Source organism: Lissotriton vulgaris, chromosome 9, assembly GCF_964263255.1.
Source record: "Lissotriton vulgaris chromosome 9, aLisVul1.2, whole genome shotgun sequence".
NCBI lineage: Eukaryota > Metazoa > Chordata > Amphibia > Caudata > Salamandridae > Lissotriton > Lissotriton vulgaris.
The window spans coordinates 824,579,045-824,601,614 of NC_141697.1; the positions used below are offsets into that span (position 1 = coordinate 824,579,045).

The following is a 22,570-nucleotide window of genomic DNA, read 5'->3' on the forward strand; positions in this document are numbered from 1 at the left end:
TTTCTCACTCTGACTTGTAAAGCAAAGGACCCAGATGCATTTACAGTTTATCACTAACAATGTTCCAGGCTAATGTATTTTCCCGGGAAATTTACAACTGTCCTGCAAGTAAAATATTCCTATTTCGAGAAAAAGGGCGTTTCTTCGTCCCATGAGGGAGCCGTTGAGCAAAAGAGGCTCGGCCTGCTGTCTTAGTCGCTGATAGGCATGAATATCGGATTCTTATCGATCACTTTATGTTGCAGGAGTGGAAAACACAACAGCCCTTGACCATTTATCTTTACTGCGTTCCTGCGTATTATACCTTTTAACCTTCATGTAATCGGGCTGCTTTATTTCACTTGCCTTTTACTGATTCGAAAACAGTGGCTATTATTCAAAACTTTACCAAAAAAGGTACTACTACCATGTTTTGTTTTAAAAACCTTTATTGTGAAAATGTCAGTATACAAATACGGGCCTATAACCACGTGGGCCGGCCACGGAGCAAACTGGAATCGTATATGATGAGGGGACATTTACACTGTAGAAGAACGTAACGGGCGGGCCATTAGGTTGCAAGAACTAAGGTGTCTAACAGTTGCGGAATCGGTGAACGTACATTTTATAATTAAAGTACGACAGGGCCAGTTACAATAAAATTAACGAGATATACATTTGGGGGCAAGTACCATGAGTGACGTTAATTCGATCTTTCAATAGTACAGTAATCAATAACACATCAGAACTTAATATCAATAGGGATGTCCAAATGTTCAATCAGTACTCGTCCCCGGCGCCCGCCATGTGCTTCAAAACTGCATACGTATCTCGTGATATCAAGGTTGGGCAACCAGTACACAACAAGGAGTTACGAGTCCCATTTATACCGGCGCCATTTTGGGCAAGGCCGGGCAGGTCCAGGATATAGTCAAAATGTCTCCACCAACCAGCGGTCGGACCAGAACCCCTTTTGGCAGTCCAAAAAGGTTCCGTTAAATGACATCACCTGGGTGCCGTCCAGATCTCAGCGCGTTGTGCTGCCTTCGGACTATTCGCACAACAGACCGCTACTGACGCCACCTCACAGCAGCCCATTGTTGCTATGTTTAAAAAAAAATGTTTTAACGTGTTTACTTTGTTGGAGCGTTGTATATATTTATAAGTTATTAAAGTGTTATAATCCTACTACTTTGTTGGAGTGCTATATATTTTTAATGTGACACATAATTGTGAAGACTTTGATGTACAAAAAGGCATCCCTGGAATCTTCCGCTTCAGGCTCGGTCCCACACACCCTCACAGTGAGAATCCCCTCCCCAATCACAATACAGGATCGTTATCAGATAGTAGGAACGTGTGTGGTGTGACGGATCTCATGAGGTGGGGGCCTTGATCCACTGTAACTCCTTTGAATAGGGGTGATTCTTTACAGTTGAGGCCATAAACTACATCCGCAGGACTAGGTGATAGCCTGGGACCGGCCTGGACAATCAGACACAAAGGAAGAGGAGTGTCAGAGGGTGCAGTAGTGAATAGAGTGAAAGGGAGGTGTCGGGCGGGCACAGGGTGTGATTCTCAGGGACGAGCAGCGCAGATGGGGGAGGTTTATGGCCCATGCATAAGACAGAGAGCGGGGGTGACCAGTGCGTGGGGGAGATGCTTGCGAATGTGGGGAGCCATGCTGAGGATCGGCGGCGTGCAGAGAGTGGGACTGGTCAAGGCATCTAAAATGGCTGCCGTGCACGACAAAAGTGTGGCATTGGAAAAAAAGCAAGATGGCGCAGACAATGTTTATCAGTACGGTTTAATTTATAACAATTATTTTTAACAATATATTTACTCGCAGTGTCAAAATGGCGGTCAACACTTCCTGATTTCCTTCGAATCGAACGTTAACAGACGTCACGATCGGCGGCGTGCAGAGAGTGGGTCTGGTCAAGGCATCTAAAATGGCTGCCGTGCACGACAAAAGTGTGGCATTGGAAAAAAAGCAAGATGGCGCAGACAATGTTTATCAATACTGATTAATTTATAACAATTGTTTTTAACAATATATTTACTCGCAGTGTCAAAATGGCGGTCAACACTTCCTGATGTCCTTCGAATCGAACGTTAACAGACGTCACGCAGCAAAAAAAACAAACAAAAAAAACGCTCACGCGCAGCCGCTGGAAGACAAGTATCAACATATATGAGCATCCTCAGCCACCCTCAGAAAACATAGGGGGTCAGGATACGTCTCCCGTACCCCCTTATACCCATTTCTCACATTGTTTTTCCTCCATCTTGCAATTTAATTAAAACGAAACACAAAATGGCGAATTCCCGTTTCGCGTACCGATTCGCTACCCGGTTTGCGAACCGGAAAGTGCTTCTACCGCAAAAAATCATTTTTTATTTGCCCCACGGGACCCTTTAATAACCCCAACATCATTCCTAGGGGGTCAAGAAGGGTCTACCTTGCCCCCTTTCATTAAATTCCCCCTTCGTTTTTCTCCTCTTCTTGTCTCTCGATCCTACCGAGAGACAAGATGGCGGCCGCTCCGGACTGTTTAGAATGTTGACAGACACCGGAGAGCCAATCAGCTTCGCTTCGCAAAGCTCCGTTACGCGAAAAGTTCGTGAACCGGAGCGCTACCCGGGACGCTGTCACAGATATATCTGTTTTTTAAAACGTTAATTTCTCAAAATCCACTGGAGCACATATATTGAGACCCAGCAAAGGCACATCAGGCTAACAGTCCCTACAATTTTGCCAAGTTTCGTGCAAATCCATTCAGCCGTTCGAGCTAAAAGTGAGGCCAAACGCCCTATGGAAAAATGAATGGGAAAAACGCGTTTTGGGACCCCCCCTTTTTTCTCAGCCCCCCCTTGACGAAACCCCCCCAAATTGTCAGGGGCTGCTCAGAAACAAAATGTGCCATTTTCCTGAAAATTTCAGCCGATTCCGTCCACAAACGCCAAAGTTATTAGACATAGAATTTTCAAAAGTCCCATCGAGAAAAAATCCCAACTATATATACCTACTGGCGACCGCCAGTAGGTAATATATATATATATATATATATATATATATATATATATATATATATATATATTCACTGAAAAAACCATAGGTTTCACACCGGTTATAGTTAGGAATTAGCATTTAAAAAACCTATTAAATTCACTGAAAAAACCATAGGTTTCACACCAGTTATAGTTAGCTGGAAATTTTACTGATATAAAACCATTGAAATTCCCACGTTATAGTTAGTCGGACTCACTATAACTTGCGCGTGCAATGCACTGCTGATGACATCACATATTACATCACTCATGACATGGTGAGTGACATCACTCATGACATCACTGATGTAAACAGCTGAATGGCGGAAGAGGCACAGAGTACCAAAAGCGGGCGGAATGGCAACTAAAACGGTAAAGGGGCGCCCCATGACAGCGTGTCTTCAGGTCAAACGGATTGTGAGACAAGGTCCAGAATGGAAGATTCTTCAAAAGGGAAAAAATTCCGCCGGACCCCGGGAGCCGGCCGCCTATGCCGGGGGCGATCTCAGGCCTCACCAGGGCAACACGACTTGGGGAGGGGGCAGGAGCCAAGCGCCCCCTCTCAGTCCGCGCCATCTCACCGCCCCTCGGGGGCCTCCGTCAAGCTGTTTAGGGAGGCACCGTATCACATTGTTTTCCAATGCAGTCAGGTCCACAAAAGGACCCCACTTACTTTGAATAGTGAAGCTGCAGCAGGTGCAAATAAGGTTTAAACAGTGTTACAAGAGCTGCTTAGAACTCTGAAGTATGGCACTCAACAACCAGGACTTATGCCATTTGTGTAAGGCAGTGACATGGAAGCAACTCAGGGACAAAAAGCATGAACGAACATTCACGTATGAAAATCTTATTTGGGGAAGGGGTAGAATCCAAACGCCCCCTGCCAGTTCGCGCCACTACACCGTATGTGGAAAATCTGAAGCCATCGTTCTACAAACTCTCAACGCTTGTTATCAGTGCATGAGTTTCTTGCTCGATCGATTGAGCTAGCCGGATCGGGCAATAAAAAGTATAAAATAGTTATGTAAATAGTTATTTAATAAAATGTTTTACTCTGTTTCTTTGCTGGTGTGTTGTGTATATTTATAATATTTGCATAGGGTTTGTCGTTATTTTGGGCGGTGTGGGTGGCGGAGTCGAGCTGTTTTGCAGCCCTCATGGTGGGGAGCTCAGTTCATTTCACTATTTTTGTATTTCTCATGAAGGGTTGTTCCTAATGTTTGTATTTTACCGAGGTCAAAAAGAGATCGAATTAGTGGTCTACTGATTTTGCTCGATTACTTTTATTTTTTTACACGATTTTTCACTATCTGCAAAGACTAAACAGAGTATTGCGACTTTGTGCTTGTTTGTAAATAGAGAATGATCCAAAGAGAACCAATTGTAAAACAGTAAATGCTTGGATAATAATCAATCAAATGGAGAGACAAGCAGGTACGACGGATTACAACAGGGGTAAAGGTCTGCGTTAACTACCGTTCACTATCTGCAAAGAGAGAGTACTACTAAGAAAAAAGAGGGGAGTGGGGGGGGGGGGGGCAGCGTTCAAAGCACATCAGCGTGCATAAACACGAAAACGTTTTTACCTATCACGTACTTGACATTTGACAGCTTTTGATATTTGCTATTAAAAAACCATTGAAATTCACAGAAAAAAACATAGGTTATAGTCCATATATAGTTAGGAATTTGCATTTACAAAACCTTGAAAATTCAATGAAAAAACCATTGGTTTTAGGCCATATATAGTTAGGGATTTGCATTTAGAAAACCTTATTTTACTCGCATAAAACCATTGAAATTCCATATATAGTTATAAGCGCTAACTATATATCGCGCACCCGCAATCCACTGCTGATGATGTCACATATTACATCATTCATGACATGGTTAGTGACATCACTGATGACATCACTGATGACATCTCAAATGACATCACTGATGACATCACTGATAACATCTCATTTGACATGACTGATCACATCACTGATGATATCATTCATGTGATAATACCATGAACCTCTTCAGACTCTAATATAACCTTAGATACAATCAGTGTAAACAGACAGTCACAGACTGTCACTCATCCATGGAGTTACTGACACACCTAGTCAGTTATGCCAAAAATCAATCACACCTCCATTTTCTCAACCATACAGTTATACACACCTTACTTATTCAAACATATACTAACACATATTTACTTTACTCTCTTATACAATCTCTGATACATGTTCACAATGATCCATACAGCCACCCACACATTCACTGGCTCTTATGCACAGTTATTTATAGATGTCAACTCTCACATGTACTGTGTTTTACATATGTACTTAATTTGACATGTAGCACTGAGATATCCATTCACTCACTAATACACTCATGCACAGTCAACCGCCCATACAGCTGTTTCCACATGCACTTTTGAATCTATACATATAGTGAATCAACTACTCACACATCTATGTACAGAGTCACACACCTCCCAGCCACCCATACACACACACTCAGTTTCCCATACAAATACTTGGACAACCAATCAGTAGCACAAAATACAGTGAATGAATGAATGAAATGATCTTTATTCGGATTATAGAAATCCATAAAAGTACATACGGGATGAATCATTTAAAATACATAAATACATATATAAAAGTTAAAAGTTAAAAGTTAAAATACAGCCCAATTAGGCATGAGCAGCATATGTGGCATAAAGTGCATAATACAAATATGAGACACTAAACAGTTTAGAAAGACATTCATAGATTTCTGTTTAAATAATAACAATGACATTGATTCCATACAAATAATTAAACCTCTATACAATTTATATCTAGAGTTTAAAGTGCGTTATACATCCGAAGGCCATTATGCATGTTCCATACTTGCCCTCGATTTTACACAGGCTTTTATGAAGCAGCTTATAGTGAATATGACATCATCGGTTGGTAACATTTGCAAGAATTTCAGTGCTAATTTAAAGTCTCTTAGATTGTATTTTCTGAAAATTGGCATTAAGTAATGATGGATATGCAATTTATAATGGCCACAGAAAATAAAGTAGTGCAGTAAACTTTGTTTCCCACCGACAGAACACGGGCAATCAAGTTCTTCTAAACTCTTATTATAGCCGAGTGGGAAGCTCAGTAAATTTACAATACTGCCATCGCGGAACCTAAATAAAAGGCTCCGGTTCCATCTTCCTATCGGTAATGACAGATATCTGCAGGGTTTGTGGAGTTCATTTAAAACAGCATTACTTGTCACAGTTAGTGGGAGATATTTAGTAATAGCTGGTTTCATTATTTCAATTCTCATGCGTTCCTCTTTATATAACTCATACAATGCCCGTTTTACATTATTCTTGTGGGCGGGCACAATAATGTTTGGGGAACTAAACAGAGAACCATGTCCCACGCTAATCAGGCTATTCTTGACCGCATTTAGCCAAGGTATGAGATGGGATCGTTCATGAGATAGACAATCTAGGATTATACTACGGGTCAAGGAAGCCGCTGGATTTGTCCATATTTTTAACCAAAAAAGCGTAGGCCTTGACCTGATAAAATCAGCTATATATGGTAACTTAAGTTCTTGGTGGCAGATGAAAGTGGGCGTACAGGAAATACCACCCAGCACCTTCCTACAGAATCTATTTTCCTCCAGCTGCAAGGGCAGGCTATTACAATAACCCCACACTTCAGATCCATATGTCCCAGTTGGCAGACATTGGGTACGATAAATGTTTAACAGGGGGGTAATCACATCAGCCGTTCTCGGTTGGCGAAGAGATAAAATTGAATTAATTGATTTACCAATCTTATTTCTTGCATGGGCGGTGTGATGTTGCCACGAGCCTGTGTTGGAGAATAATAACCCCAAATAGGGGAAAGTGCTAGTGCATTTTAATTCATTTTCACCACTTTTAATTGAGAGAATGTTATATCTCTTTAAACCACAGTTCATGATAAATGATTTTTTAAAATTGGTATTTAAACCTAAATCAGACATAAAAACAACAAACCCTGTAATTAAAGAGCGCAAAGCATTTGGGGTACGCCCCATCAATACTGCGTCATCCGCATAAAGTAAGGTGGTAATAGGGGAACCATTAATAATTGGAACATCCTTGGAGTTCTTACTCAGGGCAGGGCTCAGCCCATTAATATATAAAATAAAAAGCAAAGGGGCGAGTACACAGCCCTGCTGGACTCCTCTTTGGATGGAAATATCACCAGATAGTTCACCATCATTGTTGATGCGTACTCTTGCCTTAAGATCCCTGTGTAAATATGAAAGAAAATATACTAATGAATCATCTAAACCATATTCCAGCAATTGTGACCATAACCTAGAACGGTTGACAAAATCAAAAGCGGAACTCAGATCCATAAAACCTAAATAAAGTGGGGACTTTTTAACAATAATGTATTTGGCCATGATTAGGTTCAAGTTGAGACACTGCTCAACCGTACCCACGTGGCTTCTAAACCCCAATTGACTGCAATGTAACACATTATTATCCTCAGCCCAGTCCCTTATTCTCTTGAATAGTACCCTACCAAGGACTTTTAGTGTGTTGTCGATCAGTGAGATCGGACGGTAGCAGGCCGGATCGGCCCTGTCACCTTTCTTGAATATTGGTACGATGACACTGTTCGACCAGGATTCGGGAATGGAGCTGTCGGTCAGATGGTTAAATAAGTTACATAATAGAGGGGCCCAGAAGTTAATTTCCGATTTAATCTGGTCGATAGATAGACCATCAGGGCCAGGGGCTTTATTACTAGCACTATCAGAAATTGCATCCTCCACCTCAGATATGGAGAAGTTCAGTTGATCAGCATTATTTAAAGACAATATAAAGTCTATGCTAGGGGCTGCTATATTATAAATTTTGGAGAAGTGCTCCACCCAGTCCTCTCCATTTATGTTACAGTTAATTGGTTGGATGTTGGAACCAAAGGACCTGAGTGATTTGACTTCTCTCCAGAACCCCGCGGTGTCTTTTAACAAGGCAGTCCGCGTTAGTGACTCCCAATGGTTAACCACTAAAGCCTCAGTTCTTGTCCGTAGGGCGAGTTTATATTTGGCTCTTAATTCTCTCACTAGGTTAAAATCCCTAGGATTTTGTTGTAAAGCTGCCCTCAATTCCCTGTTGGCCTTAGAACACGCGGAATCAAACCAGCGAGGGCTGTGATCTGTATTGGGCCTAGATGGTTTAGAAGATTCCCTTCTCACTGCCCCACAGAGATTACTAAATGCCACAATCAGTACTTCGTCAGTACTGTCAAATGACAAACAGGTGTCTATTAACAATGGATGCTTTCTGATTACCTTGGCTAGAATAGCTTTATTGTCCGCCCCTTTCCATATTAGTCTTAGTCTATCGGTAGACAATACCAAATTTTGTGGCCCACTCTCAATCTTTGATGCAGCCTTTGTGGTCTGAGGATGGTCTAGATGTATTCTAAGCGGATAATGGTCACTATATGCGCTGCAAATAACCTCAGCTTTTCGAATTATATTACACAGGGATGAACAAAGAAAAATATAATCTATCGTGGAGGCACAGCCTTGACCTATATAGGTGGGTGCAAATTTAGTTTCAGCACTAGTTCCAGCAATTTCCATTGCATTTACTAAATTACGAGATGCTAATATATTCTTCAACTCCTCACCATTCCGACATGGGGCACTAGTGCGATACATATGAGCATTAAAATCTCCTCCTATACAGATACCATCATAATACCCATACTTCAACCCCTCAACGATATCATCAATAAAGTTAAACAAAGACAAAAAATTTCCATTGGGATGGTTGACAAAATCATTATTATAAAAGTTAATTATACATAAAATCATCCTGTTAATGTATTTTACAGCCATAAAACATTTGCCTGGTGTTGGGATCGGTTTAATTTGTACCCCAGGTTTTATCTTGGACCAAATAGATAACCCCCCGCTTGGGCGTCCCATGGAGGAGGCTAAGGCCTTTAAGTTATAACAGCAGAAGCCCTCCATTGTGGGGTTAGTTAAGCACCAAGTTTCTTGAAGCAACAATAAGTCACAGTTGGTGTTCACCCAATCTGACCATTCTTTAATTTTCAGTTTGGAGTTAAGACCCGCTATGTTCCAACTCACAACAGAAAGTACAGAATCCAAGGGCTTATAGTTCGTAGATTGGCCTCTTCCTGAAATCCCTATCAAGGAATTTATATCAACCTGATTTCCATTGGCGGAAGATGGTAGAGAAGCGACTGAGTTGGCTGGCTTAATTGGAGAGGGTCAATCCAACATATCCAAACCTGACAGAGGTGCAAATCTGTTAAATGTGTTGAAAGGGAAAGCAACTGGCAGGAAATGCATAGCTGGTGGCTGAGAGTACCTGGGTGGGGGGTAGAAATGCATTAAAGGCGGTCGAAGTTGCATAGGTGGCTGTCTGTAAAAGTAGCTTAAAGGTAGCATAGTTGCGACCGTTGAAATAGCTGAGCAATTACCACTTATGTTAAGCAAATGTCTTACAGTTCCAGGGTTTTTAAAGTTAAGAACTACACAATCTCCGTCCTTATCTTTAGGTAGTGGTCCGATCCAAGGCACCCTGCGGACCGATATGATTTCTCTTGATATGTCATATCCAACCCCCTTATGTTTAGTTAACCAGTCTATACATTTGTTTCGTAGTTGAACCCAGGTTTCCCCCTGATCCTCCCTCAGCACTGGTACTCCTGCCAAAACCAGAACGAACGGGCAGGCGTCCGGTGGTAAGTGTAGAGGAAGCACAGGCCCTTCGTGTTTGCGAGGCTTATTGGACCTTACTTGGGTAGAACCTGTGTTATCAACAGCAGCTGATGTTGTAGCTGTAGTAGGTTGGGTAAGACCGTCATCCTTACTGGTGGCATTTTTGTTGGTGGTAACCAAAGGGGTAGTTTTCCTTGGTGCAGGGGTTGGGATGGTTTTAGCAGCTATACTAGATTTTGCACACTTAACCCCTGCATTAACAGTTCGCGGTTGGATTGTAGGTTGTGTAATGGGCGATGATGACGTTTCCAGGTTTTTCTTGCCCTTATCCAATGTAATACGGGCGGCCTGTGTTTTTGATGACAGAGTGTTGCTTAAGGATTCAAGATCTTTTAAAAGACGGTCGGCTCTAATTTGGTCCAGAATGATAGACCCCTTCCTTTTGGCTTCATCGTTTTTAACCAGGTTATCTAATCTGTCTAATCTTTTAAAAACATTATTAAATTGGTCGATCATAAGTTTCTCCACTCGGTTAAAAATGGTGTCCACTATAGTTTCAATAAGGTTCCCATTCTGTTTGGAGAGGTTATGATTATCTCCCATTAGTGTTGTTTGGGTCCAAATAGTATTAAAATTCCCACCGGGGTGAATTGTGGGCGAAAGGGAAGTGCTATCTATATCCACTAAGTCTTTTTCCTCCATAGGTACAGTTACCACCCCCAAAGATTTTTGTTTATTCCACAGGCTTTGGGGAGTAGGCTGGCTTTTGCTCAGTGAAGGTTGTTTCCTTTTATTAGCGCTTTGCTTAATAGTGCCTCTTTTCCTTTTTTCCCCTCCTGGTTTGTTACAACAGGACTCCGTAACATCCAGGGTAATGACATCCCCCTGGGGAACAGGTATGCTAATAGGGATAGTTTCTTTGAGCAGAGGTACCAGTTGGCTAGCAGCCACAGTTGTTAGAAGGACAGAATCTGCAGCTATATAAGTCACAGTGTTTTCATCTTCCACAACAATGGGCACGTCTACAGATGGAAGTGATGGCTTAACCACGGTAACCTCGGGGGTAATATGGATATTTCCAGTAGCACTCGATATGTTATTAGTAACAAATGAACCCATGGAGAACCTCCTCTCGGTCTCTACAATTTCATTGAAGGCAGTTTCAATCAGTGTTTCGAAGGATGTAATAAGAGAGACAGAGACAGAGGTATCGGCTCCCTGGGAAGATATATCGATATGGGTGTTTGTAATAGTGGAATCGCCCATGTTTATGCTTGGGTATAACACTCACGTTTGGGGAGATCTTAGGGGGGTGGCCCGCCCGACCACAGTCGTCCACGGACGGCCACAGACGGCCCGCCCTCTGCCCGGGCTCCGCCCGCGCGCGTCCGCGAGGCGGAGGGGGCTGTCGCCTTTTGTTGCGCCTCCTGGCGCGCTAATGCAGGAAGTGGGCGGTGGATTTCCCAAAGCACGCTGGGAGTTGTGGTCCGCTCCACTCCGCGGCCGTGCGATGGCGCTGCACAGCAGCGGGGGCGGCCACAACGTCAGGGACCCAGTAGCGCTGTGCTGTGATGGCGAAAACGACCCCTCCTGGAGCCGGTAAGTGTCAGCAAAGAGAACCCCGCTCTCCGGGTGCTGCCGCCTTTTGTTGCGCCTCCTGGCGCGCTAATGCAGGAAGTGGGCGGTGGATTTCCCAGAGCACGCTGGGAGTTGTGGTCCGCTCCACTCCGCGGCCGTGCGATGGCGCTGCACAGCGGCGGGGGCGGCCACAACGTCAGGGACCCAGTAGCGCTGTGCTGTGATGGCGAAAACGACCCCTCCTGGAGCCGGTAAGTGTCAGCAAAGAGAACCCCGCTCTCCGGGTGCTGCCGCCTTTTGTTGCGCCTCCTGGCGCGCTAATGCAGGAAATGGGCGGTGGATTTCCCAAAGCACGCTGGGAGTTGTGGTCCGCTCCACTCCGCGGCCGTGCGATGGCGCTGCACAGCGGCGGGGGCGGCCACAACGTCAGGGACCCAGTAGCGCTGTGCTGTGATGGCGAAAACGACCCCTCCTGGAGCCGGTAAGTGTCAGCAAAGAGAACCCCGCTCTCCGGGTGCTGCCGCCTTTTGTTGCGCCTCCTGGCGCGCTAATGCAGGAAGTGGGCGGTGGATTTCCCAAAACACGCTGGGAGTTGTGGTCCGCTCCACTCCGCGGCCGTGCGATGGCGCTGCACAGCGGCGGGGGCGGCCACAACGTCAGGGACCCAGTAGCGCTGTGCTGTGATGGCGAAAACGACCCCTCCTGGAGCCGGTAAGTGTCAGCAAAGAGAACCCCGCTCTCCGGGTGCTGCCGCCTTTTGTTGCGCCTCCTGGCGCGCTAATGCAGGAAGTGGGCGGTGGATTTCCCAAAGCACGCTGGGAGTTGTGGTCCGCTCCACTCCGCGGCCGTGCGATGGCGCTGCACAGCGGCGGGGGCGGCCACAACGTCAGGGACCCAGTAGCGCTGTGCTGTGATGGCGAAAACGACCCCTCCTGGAGCCGGTAAGTGTCAGCAAAATACAGTGGTCTCCAGGGGGAAACCAAACCAAATACTAAGAAAGTGTAATGCAAATTGCAAAGGAGAATGGGTCTTTGACCTGGCGACACAGGAACCACCCAAGGTAATTACCATGGAATTCTACCGATATTGTGTAGGGTGGAAACACAGCTGCAAACCAGATGGCAGTCAATAGAGAAGTCGCTGTCACAGTTTTGAAAAGAGAAGGACCCTTCCCAGAGGACCCTGATGAATTCCCTTGGAGGACAGAAGGTTGGACAGCCACCCACCCATTGATGCCCCAGGAACCAGGTTACCTAAACCAGAGAAGCTAGGTAGATATGGGTGAGGAGACGTTGGAAACCTCCGTAGAAAAAATGTAAGACTTAGAAAAAGATACCTCTGGAGAAGTTCAGGAAGGAGTCTGGTAGAATCCAAGGATAGATTCTGGAAGTGAAGAACGAGCATGTAGAGGGAACCGAGCCTATGCCACTCGGATCTGACCAGGAAACACATATACAAAATGGCCAACGATGACGATGGTGAACTTGTTGCTGCAGCTGTGAGGACAAGGTGACACTGAGGAAGACCAGGAGCTGCGCATGAGCTGTCCCACATTGGATGTTGCTGACTAGATGGTTGGTCAGCGGGAGCACCAACAAGCCTTGGTAGCCGCAACTTGCGTGAACAACAACAAATGAGCAATGTTGGGAGCAGCAAGGAACTCACCAACAGCGGGAGAGTCTGAGCAGGCCCTGAGCAAACAAGGGAGCCCAAGGAAGCAGTAGAAGACCCTCAGGAGCACCCACAGGACAAAGGTACAGGAGTCGCAAAAGGACCTCGAGCAGCTCAACAAGGATGAAGGCCCACGGTGCTGAGGATGCGGTTAGATGCAGATTTTTGAAGGAAGAGATGCTGGAACTTCTTGTAGACCGAAGATTTCTGGAGTGTAGATCCAGCAAGCCTTGGCAATGGCAAGTCAACGCAGCGCATAGGGGTTCGGTTCCAGTGGTTCAGACCAGGGATACTGGCCTCAAAATTACAGAAGGACAGGTCAGGCCTTGATTGCAGCAGTACCACCTGTGTTGAAAAGTCTTGGGACATCCGTTGGATGACAGGAGCAGCAGACTGTTCAGCTACATTGAGGTGCCTGCCGATGCAGGAGAGTGACTCCTTCACTCCAAGGGAGATTATTTCAGGTGTCCTTGATGCCCACAGGTCTGTTGAAGAACGTGGACGGGGAACAGACACAGACAACAAATAAGATTTGGAGAACAGCAAGACCAGGAGCAGCAGGAGTCTTTCTTGGTGCAGTCTCGGTTCCAGTCGAAGCCCAAGTGTCTAGACGGTCAATGAGGCTTGAGTCTTGTCCGGCAACGAATATTAGGACCCATACAAATGTAAGCCCTTAAGTACCCTAAGGAAAGGGTTGGAACTGCTCAGGGATCCCTGCCAGAGAAGAGGCTGGACAGAGGGGAGGAGACTTTCATGTCCTTTGTTCAGCTTTATGCCAGGGCTCCCTGAACTGGCTCAAACTGGGGTATGCAAGGAGGACACCAATATGCCCTTCAAAGCGTTCTGGTGGTGCTGGGAAGCGCCCCCAGCCCAATACACTAAGTCCTGTCTAGGAGGTGGTCACACCTTCCTGTGACAGGAAACCTATTGTTCTACCTTGCCCTGCTCGAGCTTGGCTCAGCGGCAGGAGGGCATAATTGTGCCTATGGTTAGCAGCAGCACTAGCTTGCTGGTAGACCCTGAAAGGCTGCTAGCAAGAGTACCAGGAGTTCTAGGGTGTATCCCAAGGGAGCCCCCAGTGCATGGATCATACCTCCAACACTGGAATCGGTGTGGGAGAATGATTCAAAAACATTTGTTACCAAACATGACAGGGTTCAGTGCAGTCACTATATAGTTAGACATGTCGTAATGAATGATATCCAGTATATGTATTAAAATGGCTGACCACACTTACAAAGCCTGGAGAGGGTCTGAAGGGGTCTGAAGGGGTGTCCTGCTCACTGCAGGGGCACCCTCACACTTACGACTAAGCACCCTGCCCTCAGGCTGCTGAGCCTGCCATAGGAGGGACTTGTAAGTTTTAAGTACAGTGACCTGAGATATATGGAAACGTATATCTTTAGTGAGAGGGGCAAACACCAACTTCCACAGGCTGCAATGGCATACCTGTAGTCACAGTTTAATTGGACTCCAATGGGTGGAAAAATACATGCTGCAGCCCATGGGAGACCCCTGCTGTATCTATGCCCTGGGTTGCTTAGTACCATATACTAGGGACTTCTAAGGGTACACCAGTAGTTAATTGTGGAGCACTCACCATGTCAATTTAGGGGAGAAAGCAAGGCGACTGGGGTCCTGATTAGCAGGATCCCAGTCAGACTAGGTCAAAAACACATTGACACCAAGCAAAAAGTGGGGGTAACCATGCTAGAAGGATCCTACCTTCCTACTGTGAGGGACCAACAAACCTAGGTTGTTTTATTGAACTTCTATAGAGTTTATGACAGAGATGATCGTGTTTTGCTACTGACCTGCCTTTCCACTGGGTCAATATGAGGAAAAGTGGAATGAGCTCCTAACCTGTTAATTTAAACTCTTGTATGTAATTTATTTAACAGGTGCATGTGTTATACCACCCTGGCAGGATTTACGATGTAACTGCTTTAAGAAAGCAGTTTCAGTGAGTCCTGTCCTTAACCTACTTGGTAACCCCGGGGAAGAGGCGAGGGGTTTTCTGGCTGGCAATGTAGTGGCAGGTGATATAATAGGAGAGACTAGGAGTAAAATGGTAACTGTAAAGTTCGATTCATTCTTTGTCATGCTGCAAATAAATGCTGTAATATTGTTCAATTCAATTTGCAAATATACGTGCCTTTAAAGTAGTATTTTGTTTCACTATTTTAAAAACTATCTTTCTTGTGTTTCACTCCCAAAAGTAAGAAAAACGACAGAGTATATAACATCAATGGAATACATATGTGCACAGATGCTACTGAGTATTTGAGGTGAGAAAGAATATTTTACTGTTCCTATCATTTTCAAGTTAGTTAAATACAACTTTCACAATCCATTGCCACTGTCTGTGATTGCTTTAAAATGCCTCTGTTTCTTGTTGTGAATGTATTATACCATGCATCTATGCAGGGATAGACAAGGAAAAGGCTAATAGGTGTCTACGAGCAAAAACATATTCTTTTCTAAAAGAAGGGATGTTACTAATTGTCTTGAAAGTCTGTCATGTTCATGTCTTTAACGGCTCCTTAGTCTTCAAGTGACTCCTGCTACTGTCATTGGTAGACCACAAGATTCGTACTCGGCTTGTGGGGGAAGTCTGGTACTCAGGAGTATCCTAATTCAATCCAAACCTTTGCTGTGCCACTGGCTCATACATCATTCTGCTTGCACTGACACAGCACAGCAGTTGCTCACCAAAGCATTTGATGTTGGACCATCTGGTGGGCAAGACTAGTAGACATATATACTGTAATGGCTGCTGGTTCTTCTGCTTTCAAGTGATTGTTTTCCTCTTCCGTTCAGTTGAAGACTATTTCCCCTTTTCATTTGAAAACAATCAGATTGTCTGGCATTGGTAATAATATATTGATAAAATAACGTTATTATTACATCGCTAATTGTGTGGAAGCCAACAGCAGTATTATACTAACAGGTCTGCACGTTTGCTGAGTCTATTAGAAACGCTTTTGGAGGTACGTATAAACCCCTTGCCTACCTATTAAATATTGCTCTGGTGACAATTTACCCGAAGGAGCTCCTTTCTGTAATTTGGGTGAGCCAAAGTGGATTTAATTTCTGAGAATAAATGACAGATCATTTATTGGGACCGGCCATCCCTTCCAATAAGGCAGGAAAAAAGCATGCTATATTCAGAGGGTTTGGCCTGATTAATACATTTCACAATTTCGGTTGCTCTAAAAAGGGCATAAATGTGTGGTCCAACTAAGCCATGAGTTCATGAATCTGGTGGGACACGATCTCTGAGTTGGAAAGAGCATAAATAAAAATAAATCATGAGCTGACACAAATCAGTGCTTGATGATGGGATAGTATGATTGATTAAAATATTTTAAAAAATCAGTATGTAAGATATATATCTGATAGAGCCTTCCAGCCTTACCTTTGAATTTCGCCAGGCATTAGACTGGATCCGGGAAGATTTTTCATGAGCAGTACCCCTGCGTGCCGGTAGGTGGTGTCTATTAGCGCCACGTGGCAGTGTTGACATTGTCTATACTTGAAGTGACACCCTCAGCACCTATATAGGCACCACTCCGGTGCTCTGACCTCAGTTCTTTTTTTCCACGACAACCAGAGCTGATCCAGAGAAGAGATACCCCTCTGTTGTTTTTTGACAGAATTTGTTTGATGTTTTGTTGACTGTTTTTGAGGCATTAACTCCCGGTGTGTTGAGATTTCATATCGTAAGACTTGTTTTAAACCTTGCAAAGCCTGTCTACTGGCCACTATCAGTGACGGACCCGCACCTCATCTTTGGTGCCTGTAGCGCTACCACAACACCTGGTCGTGCCCCGATTGCCAGGCCATGGCCTGAAGGCTTTGAGAGAGTGGTCCCTGAAGCTGCTAGCAGCCCGGCAAGTGTCTCTGCGGAAATCGAGGTCCCAGTCGAGGCGACGAACCTGGGATCATTTGTGGAGCCTGAAGACTTCTTCATCCCATTCGAAGTCCTCCGGACAATCAGGTAAGTGGTACTAGAAAAGAGCAAAAAGTCGAAGAGCTCTTTGGCTTCTCATTATACATCTGCCGACCGAACGAGGAAGTATCAACACTAGAGACATGTTTCTTCAGAGCATGCATCAACTCTGCACGTTCTTGACTTTATGGCAGCCAGCCACCAAGCTGTGCATGCTTTCCAACCTCTGCGTGGACCAGGGAGCTGGACCCACAGATCTCGTGGATCAGGCAGCCAGCAGTCAGGTCCGTTCACCAGCCCCCAGCAGCTGCAGTCTCCAAGCCTTTCTAAGGAACATGTCCCTCTAGAACATGCAAAGCCAAACAAGCCATGTACAAAAAAAATAAAAACAAGGTGTTCTTTAGTCGATTGTATCATGGGGACAAAGATGGCACGCATTCCCATATAAATCAGAGGCATGGCAGTGAGTAGAGAGATCAGCTGTGTTTATGCTCTGTAACGGTGGAGGTTCAACTAGCAGTTGGGTCCTTCTCCTGCCTCCCCTCCCCCAGCCTCCACCTCATCTATTGCCATCAGCGTGCGAGGCGCACTGATGTCATTAGAGGGTTCCCAATGTGCTGGAAGCCATTTGCTTCTAGCTCGTCGGGAAAGGAGGTGAGTTTCTCCTCGGGGGAGGGGGTATTTAAACAAAAGAGGCATCGGAATGCATTCCTGCTGCATGATTGTGCAATCGTGCATCAGTAATGCCCACTAGATACCAGGGATTTGTTTTTTATTGAAATTGGATTTACTGTTTTGTTGGAGCGGCCCCTTAGGCAAGGGTCTCTCCCCTTTCGGGGGCAATGTTTTTTGGGTTTGTCTGCCCCCCTGGGGGACAGTTTTCGCCATATTTTTATAAAATTGGGCCCACTAGACCGCCAGGGATTTGTTTGTGGAGAGTGGCCCCTTAGGCAAGGGTCACCCCCCTTTGGGAAGCATTAATTTGGCCGTTTCTGCCCCCCTGAGGGGGCAGATCGGCTGTTTTTTTGTATGGTCACTAGGCCACCAGGGATTAATTTGTGGGGAGTGGCCCCTTGGGCAAGGGTCGCTCCTTTTTGGGGGCAATCTTTTTGGCTGTCTCTGTACCACCAGGGGGGCATATCTACCCTTTTAAAAAAGAAATCGGGTCCACTAGACCACCAGGGATTTGTTTGTGGGGCGTGGCCCCTTGGGAAAGGGTCGCTCCTCTTTGGGGAGCATTCATTTGGCCATTTCTGTCCTCCTTAAGGGGCAGATCAGCTGATTTCTTTTTTTGTACGGCCACCAGGGTTTTTTTTATTTGATGTTGTGGAGCTGCCCCTTGGACAAAGGTCGCCCTCCTTTGTGGGAGGATGATTGTGGCCATTTCTGCCCTCTTTATGTGGCAGAATAGCAGTATGTTTTTAGGCCCATCTGACCCCAAGGGGGGCAGAAGCCACTAGACACCAGGGTTTTTAAAATTTTTGTGTTGGGAAGTGGCCTCAAGGGCAAGGGTTGCTCCCCTTTTTCAGGGGAGAATATTTTATTTATACTGTTAGGCCCACCTACCTCTTAACTTGGCTGGTGGATTGTGTGTGGATTAGTGCATTATTTTCATATGTGATTGTAATGATTTTTTCTCCTTTTTATTCTAGTGTAAAGCTTTTGATTCCTGTTTGCGGTTTCTGCAGTGGTTGTTCTGCAGTTTTGCGCAGTTGCATTTTTTGGGTAAGAAAAACATTTTTGTTGTATTTACTACAAATGAGTATTATTGTCATGCATGAATGATTTTTTTTGTAAGTGGTGCCATAATGGCAGCATATTTAGTTAGTGTTTTGAGCATGAAATTATTTACGATGTGTTTTGCATTGTCTTATGTGTAATTTCCTTTTCTTTTTCTTTTTTAGTGGGATATTGTTGATCCTTACTGTGTCTGTGCAGAGTAGGTGGTGGTGAGTCTTGCTGCTTCTGGCAAGTGAGTGGTATCGTTTTGGAATATATAGGTAATATAGACGCTTTTTGTTTATTACTTATTTTACAAAGTGTTTGTTGTTGACTTGTTTGACAAGTAAAAAATGTAATGACGGTGCGCGTGGGCTGGCGCTTGGCTGGCGGTGTGCGTGGACTGGCGCTTGGCTGGCGGTGGCTTGGACAGGAGCTTGGTTGGCGGTGTGCATGGACTGGCCCTTGGCTGGCAGTGGGGGTGGGATGGTGCTTGGCTTTCGGTTTGCATGGGCTGGCATTTGGCTGTCAGTGTGTGAGTAGTGACTTGCTGTTGGTCATTATACACTCTGCTAGTCAAACGCCACTGAAGACACTATGTCAAACACCAACTGGTGTGATTGGTGTGTCAGTCATGCGGGCGTATGAAAGTGATGGGCCTTGAATGGCGCTATCTGTTGATGTGAATATTGTATGGTGCTGGGCCCGCAGCCGGCGGGGTGAATGGTCTTGTGTGTCACAAATGAACCTTCACTCACCTTCGTGCCAAATCCAACCAGTATATGTGAGTACTTAAGGAATTGTTCATTTTGAAGGAATATTTGTCTTTTCTGTCTCTCTGCCAGGGGTTACATTGTCTCCACATCGTCTGTGGATGTGAGTGTTGTAATGTGCTGGGGCTGCAGCTGGCGGTGTGAAAGTGTGTGTCAAGTATGAAAGGTGTGTGAATGGCCTGTAAAGAATTTGGTTCCTTGTCGTGGCTTTACATCTCACAAGCTGTGAGTCATTGGTTGAGGTTTATAACGTATTAATTATTAACAGTGCATTTCTTTTTTGTGAAATCTCTTCTTAATAAAATAAACATTTTGAAACTTTCACTCACCCTCATGCCAAATCCAACCAGTATGTGTGTGTATTTGAGGAACAGGTGGATAGACAGTCATATTTGTCTCATTTGTCTTTCCTTGCGAAGGGGTAATCTGTCTCTAGGGAAAATGTATCAACTTTAGATATTTCTGTAAATTAGAAAAAAATGGGGAGTGCTGGGTGGCATTCCTCTCATGGATCCCAACAAGTTTTTTTACTCACAATGCCATGCAAACCTCAAAATGCGACTATAGTCACGCATTTTCCTTGCATTACTGTGTCATAAAATTCTGTTGTCAGAAAGAGCTCAATTTTCCTACCACCCAGCACTCCCCCAAGGTCTCCCCATAACAATGGTAGCTTACTTGTGTGGGTGGGTCAAGTACCCGCGGCAGGCAAGGGCCCAAAACCTATTGAGGCTACATCAAAATTACATATCTCAAAACAACCTGGTTTTGCAAGGGGGGTCCACTGGCCTTTTTGGCCCTGGGCTTTGCGGCCATCCTGGGAAACTACTAAACCCACAAATGTATGAAAACTAGACACCCGGGGGAGTCCAGTGAGGTATGGCTTGCGTGGGTCCCCCAACATTTTTCTACCCAGAATCCCCTGCAAACCTCATATTTAGCTGAAAAAAATAACGTTTTTCTCACATTTCTATGTGGGAAAGTTCTGGAATCTGCATGGATAAGCCATACCTCGCTGGATTCCCCCGGGTGTCTAGTTTTCAGAAATATGTGGATTTGATAGGTTTCACTAGATGGCCGCCGAGCCCAGGGCCAAAAACTCCTGGAACCCCCCTTGCAAAACCAGGTTGTTTTGTGATATGTAATTTTGATGCTGCCTCAATCGGTTGTGATTTACAAAAAGTGAGCAACCCAAGAATACCCTTGCGGGCTTGGGTAATGAAAATGAATGGGTGAAGATGGCTTCAAGGGAATTTATTTTGTGAGTACTTAATTATTTAGACTAATTTTAGGAAGGATCGATTAGTGATCCTTATTAAGAATCAATCAAACACTGTGGAGTTTCAATTCAGTTTAAACAATTACCCCTAGATGCATCAACGTTGTCATTTGCGATTCCTTAATCGCGAAAAATAAGGAATCGCAATTAAGGATTCGCAAATGGCAATGCATCATTAAATTCGCAATTTTATTGGAATTCGGTAAAAATCGCAATTTTTACCGAATTCCAATAAAATTGCGAGTTCCAAATAGCGAATCCGATATTCCCATTCATTCCTATGGGCTGAAATGCCCATAGGAATGAATGGGAATTGCGAATTCGCAATTTCAATTCGGAATGCATCAAAGCCTTTCAAGGGTGGAGAGGGGGGTCCAAAGGACCCCCCCCCTGCACTCATGAAATGCACTTTTACATGTGAGTTACATACACACATGTCCTAAGGACATGTGTGCCTGTAACGTACACGTTTAAAAAATGCATTTTCATGCGTTTTTAAACATTTTTGCAAATTACCACGAAGTTCAACTTCGTGGTAATTTGCATTTGCAATTTTGGAAATCGCAAATGTTTTGGGGATGATGCATTGCTGTTAAGGAATCGCAAATGTGCGATTCCTTAACAGCAATCGCATTTTTTGGAACTCGCAAAAAAAGCGATTTCCAAAAAATGCTTGATGCATCCCAGTAACCAATTTAGGAAGTGCAAAAGGCCGATTTATGCGAATCGCACCGTTTGCACTTCCTAAAAAGGTTGATGCATCTGGGCATTTGTTTCAACAAGACACAACATACAAAAAACAACACAAGGTGTATTAGAAAAATATATTTTTATCCAAAAGTTTTTTTAAAGAAATCACTTCATATACAGATAAGTGAACAAACAGAAAATTAGGACTGTGTGTACACACATAAATAAATTAATACGTGACTCAAGAGAACCTAAAAACACCTATCCCAAATCACACTGAATAAAACAAGACAGGGATAAGATGAAATGTCGACATTTCGGTTTCCTATGAATTAATTGCGGAAACCATCTTCAGGACTGAAGTCAATTGGGGTCTGTATAGAGAAAATTGCAATCTGAAATAAAAATATTTACAGTTACAAGTCTAAACTGACTATAAATATAACACCTTGGTGACATAACAAAGAACATTTATAAGACAACAAATATATATCAAACAGTGACATAGTGATGCAAAACATTACAAAGACATACTGGACCTAAATTTCATTGGACTGATCATTTCAATATAAACATATGTACATTTTGTTCGGGTTTAATGTTGATCCACATAAATCATAAAGTATTTTAAGTACTGGCTTATTAGATAGTGGGCCATTTAGTAAACCGGCAGTAGTCTCTGTAGCACGGTAACCTTACTGATCATTTGCATATCAAAAGAGAAAAACATTGCATTTCATGTTATCATGGTTCTACATTTCAGTTCATGATTATGCCTTTCGGTTCATAAGCCACCAAATATAACATTGGGGGGTCATAATATTCAATATTTTATTTCTATCTGAACATGGCCATTTAGGAAAAGAAAAGGAATGTACCCACAGTCCTAATTTTCTGTTTGTTCACTTATCTGTATATGAAGTGATTTCTTTAAAAAAACGTTTGGATACAATTATATTTTTCTAATACACCTTGTGTTGTTTTTTGTATGTTGTGTCTTGTTGAAACAAATTGTTTAAACTGAATTGAAACTCCACAGTGTTTGATTGATTCTTAATGAGGATCACTAATTGATCCTTCCTAAAATTAGTCTAAATAATTAAGTACGCACAAAATAAATTCCCTCAATCGGTT

The 22,570-nt window shown here is 44.0% G+C and overlaps 1 protein-coding gene across 1 annotated transcript in view; it reads left to right on the top strand.

Annotated features, from left to right (window-relative positions):
- TOP6BL (TOP6B like initiator of meiotic double strand breaks) overlaps nt 1–22,570 on the top strand; it is a 2,408,555-nt gene that overhangs the window by 1,153,659 nt on the left and 1,232,326 nt on the right. Inside the window, exon 8 of the mRNA XM_086939520.1 lies at nt 15,243–15,311. Within this exon, the coding sequence (XP_086795646.1) occupies nt 15,243–15,311 (69 nt within the window). The remainder of the gene's footprint in view (nt 1–15,242; nt 15,312–22,570) is intronic.